The following is a 12636-nucleotide window of genomic DNA, read 5'->3' on the forward strand; positions in this document are numbered from 1 at the left end:
TTTTATTCAAGCAGGCCTTTGGTGTGTAAGCTGGTCAGTTGGGGTGGGTGCTCTTTTTGTTCTGTTTTTGACTTATTTGTTTTATTATCATTATAACCAAGTTTTTATGTAAATTATTTTAGTTCCTTTAATTGGTAGGCATCTTGGTGGAAAGGTAGGGTACGACCCAAATAAATAAATAAATAAATAAACAAATAAATAAATACATAATACCTGGAATGGCAGGGGGCATCATCTTGCCCTTTGCCTCTTGCAGTAAAATGTCTTGGGCCACCCCCTCTTAAAAAAATATAACAAGCTGGACATTCCACACACCTGATATCAAAAATAATCCAGGAGAATTTGACATCCTGAACCTGTCTGGAACATGTGTGGGTTTAATAAATCATAGGAGAACATCTAAGTGTATAAATTAAAAATTATCTTAAATTGTGTGGAAATATTGCTGCTGACAACAATACATCTTCTCAGGGCAGAATCCAACAGGGCGCTACACTTATGCCAGTTTTTTTTTGCACCACATTGATTCTGTTATGCAAGCGGTGGGTCCCGCCAATTCCGTTGTGTGAACAGAACCCACCACTTGCACAACAGCAATTACGCACTTCCCAGGGGAGGCCTGCAATGAGCGGAAACAGTCATTTCTCAATTGGAGCTCCACGCACTTGCCCCGTTCCAGAAGCGAGCGCTTTGCTTGTTTCCAGTTGCCCTGGAAATGCTAAACTTTCCTTCTGCAAGCAGTGGGTTCCGCTTGCAGACACGAATTTGCAGGACGTAATAGAATCGGCAGAAGCATAAACACCCTATTGGATTCCGCCTCTAAGTAAGGATTCTACTGTCAACATTTTGCGCTGGTATGAATTTGAAAGAACTAAATCGTAGCACATCTTCTTCAGGCACTGTTACTATAACTAATTGGAACCCATGCTGAGAAAGTAACAGATACGTAAATGAAACCTGCACATGATAAAAAGTGAAGGTTTTGTCTGAGAACATTAATGAGTATGTTATTATCTGATGTAATTGGTAAAAGAATTGACTTCTTTTCTCAAACAGGGAGGATGATGTCCTCCATATCTGTATGGAAATTTGAAAGGTCAAAGCAAACATGATTTAACATTAGAAAAATGTTATTTCATTTAATTGCTTCCTACGGAATAGGAATTTAAAATGTTTTCATAAATCCGATATTTGTTATAAATGTCTGATTCAATAGTTTTTAAGTGAGGCAGCAAATCTTTATTGAAACTTGTCAAGTGCTGATCTTCTAGTGTGGACACACACTATATAGACTTTGTAGGCAATTATTATTATTACTACTACATTATATGTATTTACTTAAGTTTTTATTTATAATTACCACTTTGGTTAGGATTATCTTTCACAGAAGAGATAAACATTGCCTAAAGACGATGGAAAGCAAACTGCCATTCTTTCAATTACAACAATTAAATATTTGAAGTATATTATATAGATGCCAAAAGATTTATATTGCTAACGATTTCTCAAATAAGCCTTACTCATACATTTTTGTTCCTCTAAATCATCTTTGTGCAGTATCATTAGATGATTGCAGTAAGAATTATTATTTTGAAGGCGTGTTCTTTCTTTCTTTTTTGCTACAGACTTAAAACATGCAATTTCTGCTTAGTTTCCAGTGAATCTGCTGCCACTGCATATTTGTCTGATATTTGTGCCATATACTGTGGAATAGGCCAATCCTCACCACATTTCGAATTCAACGGGGCCCACTGACAGCATATTGCTGCAGCTGCAGCTATAGTCTTGGGCTCAGATGTGGAAAATTAAGGTTCAAATTCTCATTAATGAAGCTCACTGGACAGCTATGGGTGCATCACTAATTTCAGCCTAACCTACTTCATGGGATGGTTGGGAGGCTAAAATACTTGAGTTCCTTGGGGCAAGACCAGGATACATATGTGCAGGGTTGGGATTACAGCTTTGGCAGTAGTTCTTTGCTGTGTCAGTTTCTTTTAGCTTGGCGACAATCAGTCAGAGCTAATGAAATAGGCTGCCTTATACAACTTGAGACCCACCAAGCCGAAACAGCCTATCAATGGCCCTGCTGGCTGGAAATTATGGGATTCGCAAGCTGACACGTGTGGAGGGCACCAGGGCACCCACAGGAAAAGTTCAGTCGGACTCCTAAGAACATAAGAACATAAGAAGTGCCCTGCTGGGTCAGACCAAGGGTCCATCTAGTCCAGCACTCTGTTCACACAGTGGCCAACCAGCCATCGGCCAGGGATGAACATGGTGCAACAGCACCCTCTCACCCATGTTCCCCAGCAACTGGTGCACACAGGCTTATTGCCTCGAATACTGGAGATAACACACAACCATCAGGCATGGGAGTGTTGTCCCAGGAGAGCACCCACTCTGTTGTTGTGACAAATGCCATGGCAGGTGAACAGATGGCAGGGCTCTCTGGAGCCCCTGCTGGAAGCAGCAGGCCCTCCTGGTGGGGATGTGGGAGTTGTGCAATTCACCGCTTCTCCACCTGAGGTAAGGGCTTCACCCCACATCATATGAGGGCTGGCCCTGGTGAGGAGAACAATGCTCATGTTGAACCTGCAAACAGCTTCCACTACTGCCTTCCTCTTCCCTGCCACTAAACCCAAGCATTTATCTATTGTCAGTGCTGGATCATGAGAGACCAATCTGAGGGGAGCCAGGAAACAGATATTCAGGACCAAAGTTTAACACCAAAGGAAAGACCAGGAAGCAGGATCATTAAGCAAACAAGATGTAGCATTGATAGCTTTTCTACATGAAGCTTTTAACCCACATCTTTACCAAGGCTTCTGCTTCTGGATTCTTTGTGGCATTAAGATTGGCTCCTTTATACATTTTTCTCCACCAGGGTTTTTCTTTCTCTGCCTTTCTTTATGTTCCATTATTCCACAGGTGACGCTGGGGTATAGTGGAATTGCACACTTACATGAGATTTCTATGGCATTATAGGGGCCATTCCGAAAACACGCACAATACTTTCCTCATTTTTAAAAAATTGATAAAGCTCGCAAAGCACAGGAATGGCCCTGGAGGATGACTACGTCATGTAAAGAACCCACAAAATTACCATGAGTGAGCAATCACAAGCACACAATAAAAGCCTTGTGTAGAAAGGCTGTGAAGGACACCCCAGAAGCAAGTCAGATACAATGACACACCAGAACTTAAGGCCTTTTTGCTCAAATAAAGCTGAAACTATAAGTCTCAGATGTATACTCTTTCCTGTCTAGGAGGATCCAGTGGCCAGCATGGTTGGGCAGAGTCACTCAGATACCTCACTGAGAAGCTGCCACCTGCAGTTGAATGGTTCACCACATGGGGCAACTGTCCACAGATCCAGCAGCTCCTGACAACTTTGGGGGAGGAGGAGGAGAGATGGATAGTGGTGGGCAGCTCCAGGGCTCCAAAAGACCATCCTGTCAGGGCCTGGGACCTTGAAGGGACTTTGTCCTGGAGGAAATGATGCACACAGGTTCAGTTTCCTAGCAGGAATTCTGGAACTGGTAGTTCCAATCCCTGGTGGGAAAGGATTCTCTGCATGCCCATCACCAAGTTTTTGTTCCTTTCCCCAAAGGTATATTGCTGGTTATGGGGGAAGGAGAAGGTGGCAGCAGTTGAGGCAGCAGAGGTAAGCATTTTGAAAGTGCCTCTCAGATTTTCTGAGTATTTGAACTGAACGTTTGCAAAAGCTCAACTGCTTTTGTGGGAGCCATGGGATGTACATGAGTGTTCTGCTAAACCTAATTATCATTTATATTACTGGAAGATGATGATGTGTGTGTGCACGTGGGGTGAAGGGATTGATTAGCAGACCTGTTATTTACCTGCTATTTCATTAATATAAAAGTGCAAACAAGAACAAACTATTTTAATACAATATGATGTGACATTACATGGATATTATAGCAGACAAGTACACTCATTTTTCCCCATTGCTAGCCATATCCACCTTCCCCAAATCTCATTATTCACTACATTTTCTAGTAAACTTAAACAAGTATCAATTTGATGTTGTGCATGTAAGTAATATAATAACAAAGAAATTAGTCAACATTGTATTCCATTAATGTAATAAGAATAAAACCATTTGAGCAAAATAATTGGATACCACAGTTTACTAAAGCAGATGAAAATTATATCTTTTGTAGGATGAATGGCTGTATCAATTAATATATATTTGCCAGGTAATTTAATTAATTTGTAATATGCAGTTTTAACGTGGCAAATTACGATACTGAATTATGAGTAGAATCATAGAATCATAGAATAGCAGAGCTGGAAGGGGCCTACAAGGCCATCGAGTCCAACCCCCTGCTCAATGCAGGAATCCACCCTTTTAGTATTTTAGAAATACTAAAAGTAATAACCAAACAAACAAAAAACCTGTGCTCCATCCTTGGTTATATTTACCAAACGACATCTTCTTTGGGTTGCAAAAAGAAAATATCAGACGTGTTATAACAATTCCTTAGAAACATTGGCTTGGATCCTAATTTTTCCTTCTGTGAATGGGAAATGTCTACCCCTTCCCTCTGCAGCCCCCTGAGAGTTTGGGGGACTCTTGGGAATGGTGTAGGATATGCTACTGGGCAGATAAAGAAGGGAGTTGGTGGAAATCACTCCCACCCACCCCCATACATGAACTGAGGAAGAACTTAGAATCTGAATTATTATGAATTATTATTAGGTACTTTAATCTAGATAAAACTGGCACTCTGCATTAAATACAGAAAGGAAGAAAGGGTTAGTGGTTTGGTGATAAGAGACTGGAATTAATGTAGGATCAAAAATGATTTAGGTGGCGGTGTAAACAGATCTGATTACATGCATCATGGAAGGTGATGGATGAAAGGTGCATGTAAGCGTAAGCAACTTTCAGTGGCAATTCTGAGCTGCTGAATTTGTAATACAGAAAAGTCAAAATATGGAAACCACTCTAACTAATGAGTTTTCTGTGTGTTTTGCACATAGGGTCACATTGCTACAGAGTAATATGTCAAGTGAGAGGAACCCCTGCCCTCCATTTGGTCTTCTCATATGGCAGTACTTCCGCTAAGGCCATTCTATGCTATATGCAAGATGAATGGAGAAGATCTGACATCAATGTCTGCTTGCTGCATATGTCAGGGGCAAAACTAGCAGCAGCAGCAACACTCAAGGCACTGCAAGATATATTGCCTAGACCAGGGGTAGGCAGAAGGTAGATTTGGACTTCATCTCCCAGAAGTCCCAGCCAGCAGGACCAATGGTCAGGAATGCTGGGAGTTGAAGTCCAAAACATTTGGAGATCTACTTTCTGCCCACCCCTGGTCTAGGCCTGGAGCTCCCATAATCACCCCCCCCCACCCATTGGCTGTGTTGGCTAGGGCTGATGGAACTTGCAGTCCAAAAACATTTGGAGGACTGTGTACTGCCTGCCCCTGGCTAGACTCAGGCATCCTTGTGAGCAGCAACAATGATCACACCAGCTACCTTTCTGGCCAAGAGAAGGCAGTAGAGGAAAGGGAAGTAGTCAGAAAGCAATGACAGGAAGGAAAGAACAGTGCAGGAGATAGGAGGAGGAAGGATACGGAGCCTCCTACTCACCCACCTACCCACCCTTGTCAAACTTCCCTGCCTGTCAGATTGACAGGCTCTTACCGAGTGTAATAACAAAGAATATATGCATTACTAATGAGCAACCACAGCAAGCCTCCCCCACAGTGCGTTATTTTTAAAATAAGATGGACTGGGTGGGGTGGAGTGGGGTGGGATTGTTCAAGTGTGGCAGAAAAGTCACAAGCTCTGACCAGGAAGTTCCGTAATCCCAGATGTGGAGAACTGGATCGTGGACATGCATTGGTGGTGCAGGAAAAGCATCCTGCCTATTCTCACAGCGCAAATAGCATCCCAAGGAATAGCCCTTGTGGGTCCTGGATGTAAAAACATCCCAGGTGAGAACGTAGGTTCTATTTCTCTTCTACATTCTGTCCTGCATTGTGAATGCTCATGTGCAAGAAGCTCCAGACAAGGTGTGTGTCGCCGTCCCTCACTCTGTGTGTGTACGTGTGCATTTAAAACGGCCTGTTAAAAAAGGGGTCCCATCGTGCATAAGGCGGCAAGGATTCTCTTGCTGTACTATACAACAGCAGCAGCAACCAGATGCCACCTTAATTTCACAAGCAGGCCAAAAGGGGCATAGCCACTCCACCGTTGTTACTTCCAAGCCTCTAGCAGCCAGAGGTAGACTGCATCTGAACCTGGAGGCTCCATTTAGCTTCCGTTTGCCTCAAGCGGGCCTGGGAGAGGTCAGATTATTACTCCTTTAGGATTAATAAAGACGGTGTATATGTTGGAGGGCGTGGCTTCCAAGCGGACTTGAAAACCTCTCTCCTCCTTCCAAGACATTGAAGTGCAACGGAGGGAGGGAAGGGTTAAGGCCTCGGCGCGCTATTTTCTATTTGTGGACGCTGGTCCAGAGCTCGCCTCTAGGCTTCTTACTGTGCGGCTCAGCCTGTCTCCTTCCTTCGCGGTGCCCGCCTGGCCAAGCCTCCTCCTCCTCCTCTTCTTCCCTGAGCAGCAGGTGGCGGCGGAGGCAGGCGCGAGAGAGTTAACCCGTGGCGGGCGACGGCTGTGCGGGAGGCAGCCAGGCAGCGGCGGCGGGAGCGGAGCGGCGGCGGCAGCAGAGAGGGGAAAGCGGGTGCAGCCGCGGCGGCGACGGCAGCGGGTGGTGGGTTGCTAGGGATGGAGCGCGCCTGTGTCACCCGGATGTGAGTGTCATGTTGGCCCAAACTCGAAGGGATTTGCAAGCGGCGGCGGCGGCGGCAGCGAAGCAGCAGCGGCGGCGGCGGCGGTAGCCACAGCGACCCCAAGCCCTTGCCTCTCGCTAGTCAGCACGACCACCATGGGGACCGCCGGATAGCGGGCAGCGCGGGCCAGGGGCAAGGGCCAGGGCAGGGGCGCGAAGGGGACGGGGAGCAGCGTCGCACACCTGCTTGGAGTGGCGGAGGTTGGAGCGCCTCGGGGCCCCGGCAGAGAGTGACCATGATGCCCCAGCAGCAGCAGCAGCAGCAGCTCCCTGACGGTAAGAGCGGACGGAGCGCTCCCCGCCTCCCAGCCATCCCCGAAGCAGCGACAAGGGCAGCAGCGGCAGGAGGGGAGGGGAGGGGGAGGGGGATGCCTTGGGATTAAGCGGCGGCGAGGGCTTTGGGGATGTTGGGAGAGAGATTAGAGGAAGGAACCGCGGGCAGGATTAAGGGCTGGGGAAAGGAAGGCAGCGGGATGGAGGGACGGGGGTCAGCGGGTTACGGTCGGCTCCCGAGGCGACGGCGGGCGAGCTCCCGCCGCTTCTCGCCCTCGGTGCGCTGCCTTGCCCGGCTCTGCCCCCGCCCCGCTTCCCGTGGGAGCGCGTTGCATTGATTTCGCACGTCTGTCTTTTGCCTCGAAGCTGGGGGGCGGGGGGAACGAGAGAGAGAGAGAGAGAGAGAGAGAAGGCAGGGCGAGAAGGGGAGCATTGGACGAGAGTGGGGGGAGTTGGCAGCGGCGCCCCGGGGCAGCGCAGTAGGGTAGACCACGCGGGATGACCGCGGGGGGGGGGCACGGCGAGGTGAGCCCAGGCGAAAGGCTCTTTGCGAGGCGAGCGCTGCCCGCATCCCGCGGCTGCCGGTAGCAATCTCTCTCCCTGCCTCCCTCCCCTCTCTCTCTCCACCCCCCGCTTCCCCAAGCGTCGAGGGAGAGACGACACATGGGGCCCGTGTGTGTGTGTGTTAATCGCCTTTGCAAACAGGCTCAGGCAGGCGCTGCTGCCACCGCCGCCCTCCCCCCCTCTCGCCTCGAGCTGCGTGGAAATGATTCATCCCTCCCGCAACTGACAGGGACTTTGATGTTGTGAGTGTGCCCGAGGGCAAGAGAAGCCCCCCCCCCCCCCGCAACTTGGCTTCGCTTTCAGAGGTGCCTCGCAAAGCAGAGGGAGGAAGAGGTTCTTTCGTGGCATCCCATAAATAGAAAGACGGAAAGTCGGGGACGGCGGGGGCGGGAGAGGGGGAAGGGCTGGAAGAGAGAGAGAGAGAGAGAGAGAGAGAGAGATTCTGTGCAGATTGGGGGAATGCAAAATTACGAAATGATTCGAGGAGAAATGATTGTGGGACGAATCTCACCGTGTTTGCCCTTGTGTCAGATGGTTACGTGAGGCAGGCACTCTTCTCCTTGGGTAACCTAGCAATGGACCCAGCTGTTGATGTGACAAGTGCAATCTGATGGCCACCCACACATCAGTCTTACTCTGTCACTGCTCCCCATTCTCTGAGCTCTCTATACATGATATATTCGTTCTCCTGGTCAGTAGGAAACATGCTGGCTTCATCCAGGAGTTACCTCTTGTCAGCTGCAGGCTAAGGGAGCCATCTTAAAAAAACTCACTCCCCACCCCCACCCCTGCCCCATCCGTTTCCCATCCGTTTTGCGTATCTACATGTATGTGCACACTTGCATGCAGTGCTGGAGTAGAGGTAGGAGGGAAGCAGAACCAGAGACTGCAACCCAGTTCTTATCAGGATGTTATGAAAAGGAGCACCGGACATGGCAACCCTCCCCCCCCCCCCGCTCGGCCCGTTTTGACTTCATCAATTTAAGGGGAAATGACATTTGCAAAGGGAGCCTTACTACATCTTTAGGTTCATCTCCTGCCTGGGCAAAGCCTTCTGCCAGTTTCTCTGATTTCCTGAGCATCCCTCCATCTTTGTTTCCACATAGATCCCCAACTTTAGAGTACAGGCAGAAGGAGCCTTTTTCCACAGGTGCACTTGGTATCTACCTGGAGACCTTCTAAAGCAAAATAGCACTTACAATTGCATATATTTCCTTAAAAATTTAGACTGTTTCCCCCAACCCAAATAATCTTATTTAATAGTAAGTTTTAGGGGGGACTTAAATATTATTATTATCATTATTATCATTATTTCTTTACTGTAGCATCAAAAGGTCTCTATTTAAGAGCTAAGGGTGTGTACCAAAAAGCATGGAAATTATAAGCCAATGTATCTCCCTAACATCTGTGCAACATAAGTAGTCAACCCATTGTCTAACATACTGTACACCCTCACAACTTTGTCTCCAGGCATTCCTGCCTTCCCTTGGCTTTTAGACACAAATGACTTCCTTTGCAAATTAGGAAAACACTGATGTTCAGGACCACCTAACTGCACAGTGACTTTATGCTATCCCTATGGAATTTCATTGAGATTAGAGACAATGGCATACATTAGGAGTGACAGGCTATATGGTGGTGAGGTGGGGAAACAAGGCTGACTGTGGAAGGATGCTCAGAGGAACATACAGTCACTGGGATAAATGTCTGTTTCATAATGAGACAATGCACAAGTTAGCGAGAGAAAGGAGGAGGTGAGTGCTGCATTTATGAAAAAACGTAAATTGTCTTGAGCTTTGCAACAAGTGAGCTGTCTTTGTAATGAATTAATTAAATCTTTAGAATTTACAAGCAGAACACTTTTGCTTTTCATAAAACATGGACAGGATTGTGCTATCCAGCATACTATATGAGCTTTATTTATTTATTTATTACATTTCTATACCACCCAATAGCAGAACTCTCTCTCTTTGCAGCTGTTAGAGTTCAGCATTTCAAAAGATACGACTTACTAAGGTCAAGTACCACTCACCCCAGCTTTAGTATTACCCCCAACTTGGAAGAAGGCTAGGGATGGAAGACCACAGAAAACCATGGGTGCCTAGGAACTGAGATGTAAGGGAGCATAATATGTATACATGTAGAATGTATTTACCCCTTACATTATTATTATTATTATTTATTTATTTATATAGCACCATCAATGTACATGGTGCTGTACAGATAACACAGTAAATAGCAAGACCCTGCCGCATAGGCTTACAATCTAATAAATGGTGCTGAAGTTAAGGTGGCTGCCTTAACTTACATTGTATATGCTATTTGGTGCATAAATGAATTTGTCAGCATGTAGGGCACAATCCTATGCATATTTAGAAAGAAAAAGTACAACTCCGAACATTCTCCAGCCAGCTTGGGTGGCTGGGGAATGCTTGGACTTCTTGTATTTTCCCCCCTGTCTGAACATGCATAGGATTGCACACTTAAACTCCTTTCTTAAACTGAGGGATTATTGATCCTAGAATTACATTGTTGTTTTTGAAATAAGATCCACTGAATTACATGATCTTTTTTGGGGTGGCAGCAAAACTTCTCTTCACTGTTGCTTTACAACAGCTATAATATTTGTAGTGCACATGAAGGTTTTGGAAGCAACATCTGTATTTATCTCTGTAATTTTTACACCAACCCCATAGAATAGGCCATTTGGATTATTATCCTCATGTTAGCCCATGTTAATGTTTGTATTATTAACTTCATAGTTTGCCTAATGATTTAAGAGATAATCTAACTGTGGTATACTGTTGCTGTTCCCATATTGCCATGCGGGGACAGGGCTAAATCTTAGAATCAAAGACTTAGAGTGGTTTGGGACAAGTCTGGAATGTAATCCACTGCTCTTATCACAGACTACAAATCAAGTGAACATTATAGGAAACTCAAAATGTAGAGGAAAATCATTTGAAGGAGCTAGCCAGATCATACCCTACAACCAATATGGAGGATATATTTAAAGAATTAATCATGTAGAAAACATTTACAGGTTTTATATATAGGAATAATAATAATAATAACAACAATAATAATAATGATAATATATTTATTTATTTATTTATTTGTTACCCGCCTCTCCCTCTGGATCAAGGCGGGGTACAAAGAGACAAAGATGTCTTGATCGATTTGAGTTCTCTCTCTTTCTCGCTTTCATACACATGCAAATGAAGTAGCAGCACTACACTCACAGAAACACTTTACACAAATACACAAAAAGTAGCACTTCACACACATGAAACAAGTAGCAGCAGCAGCACAACTCTGTTTTTACACCTCCCCCAACACCGCCCTCTTATCTTTATCTACTCTCTTGTGTTGCTACAAGTCTGCTTAGTCTGGTACATGTCATTTGGGGTGGTGCAGTTTCCACCTAGAGAAGCCTCTAATTATCAAACAGAAGCTGTAGGAGCCAAGTAGTTCAAATTTCACACTGTTATAGCATTGCCATATTTCATCTGATTGTTTTGACATTTTGACCAAATTATGCCCATCACAAGAAGGTAGATTATCTGTGCTAAATTCTCTCTCTCTCTCTGTTTGTCTCTGTGATAAGATTTATTGTTTTAATTTTATGATAAATGTAATGCTCAGGCATTTTAATGCTATAACTCTAGCCATTTCATGCCTATATTGAATGCATAGAAAGAAAATGAGATCAAACTTGCTGACTCTTCCCCAGAACATTCAGCACAAGTATAAAATCGGGTTCTATGCACATACAGCTGTATGTATATATTTCTTGCCACATGATCAGGAGTCCTGGCTATGCAGGATTTACAGTTGTGTGGAGGAGGCCTATTCACACACCACTGTACATTTTTATTTATTTATTTATTTATTTATTACATTTCTATACCGCCCAATAGCCGGAGCTCGCTACATGTGTAGAAGCTTTTCACAATTGTTTTAAAATTTAGAACTGGTGGGAAACTAAATGCACAGAATGTGGGCAGGGCCGGAAGGCACGTGTGTATGTGGAAAACAAGTGAAAAGGGCTTCTAAAAAAGCAAGGGGCTTTACAGCTGCTTCATGGCTGTATAGTATCCAAAAGTCAGTTCCTAATATTTTGTCTACCATTCACCATTATGTCACCTTCTAGTGTGACCTTGGGCTCATCTACACCAAGCAGGATATTCCACTATGAGAGTGGTATGGAAGCTGTGTATAAAAGGCAGGAGCCACACTGCTGCTTTATAGCGGCATTGAAGTGCACTGCAGGATCTACACTACTGCTTTATAGTGGTACTGAAGTGCACTGACAACAGTTGGGGCCCATTGACACATCTACACCAAGCAGGATATAATACTATGAAAGTGGCCTGAAAGTGGTACATGGTATGTGTCAATGGGCCCCAACAGTTGTCAGTGCACTTCAATACCGCTATCAAGCAGTCATGTGGCTCCTGCCTTTTATATACTGCTTTCATACCACTTTCATAGTACAATATCCTGCTTGGTGTAGATGAGCCCCTTGAAACAGATTCCAGAATGGGTTATTCAGAGTAGAATATGGCTTTAATCTTAAAAGAGGAGTCACCAGGGGGAAAGAGCAAATTTTGTTCCCAGTTCAATGGTGTTTCTCACTATAACATTTGCCTTTTTGCCTTATGGCTGCCAATCATTCCAGTGATAAAAAATAAATAGCCATGTTTGGGACACTGTTGCAGTGAGGGCAAAGCCCATCTTCCACTCCAGATATTCGCCCACATTCTACACGTGCCCTGTTTATCATAATTACTGGTATTTTGTTAGATACTATCAAGGGTTCACAAATTTGTCACACCCCCATCCCCACCAACATAGGGCAATGTGAAGAGACAAGACCTTCTCCCTTTCCCAGACCTGGGACAGGTTGGAGAGGCAGCCTCTAAATTCATGCTTTGTCTTGGAAGCAATCTGAGTGCTCTGGGCGTCCTCTAAAT

The 12636-nt window shown here is 45.2% G+C and overlaps 1 protein-coding gene across 1 annotated transcript in view; it reads left to right on the forward strand.

The window, feature by feature from the left end:
* The first annotated feature begins 7051 nt into the window (after positions 1-7051).
* Positions 7052-12636, forward strand: part of CACNA1D (calcium voltage-gated channel subunit alpha1 D) — a 256993-nt gene continuing 251408 nt past the window's right edge. Inside the window, exon 1 of the mRNA XM_063121273.1 lies at positions 7052-7099. Coding sequence (XP_062977343.1) covers positions 7060-7099 — 40 coding nt within the window. The 5' untranslated portion in view covers positions 7052-7059. The remainder of the gene's footprint in view (positions 7100-12636) is intronic.

Source organism: Elgaria multicarinata, chromosome 3, assembly GCF_023053635.1.
Source record: "Elgaria multicarinata webbii isolate HBS135686 ecotype San Diego chromosome 3, rElgMul1.1.pri, whole genome shotgun sequence".
In the NCBI taxonomy this organism is placed as follows: Eukaryota; Metazoa; Chordata; class Lepidosauria; order Squamata; family Anguidae; genus Elgaria; species Elgaria multicarinata.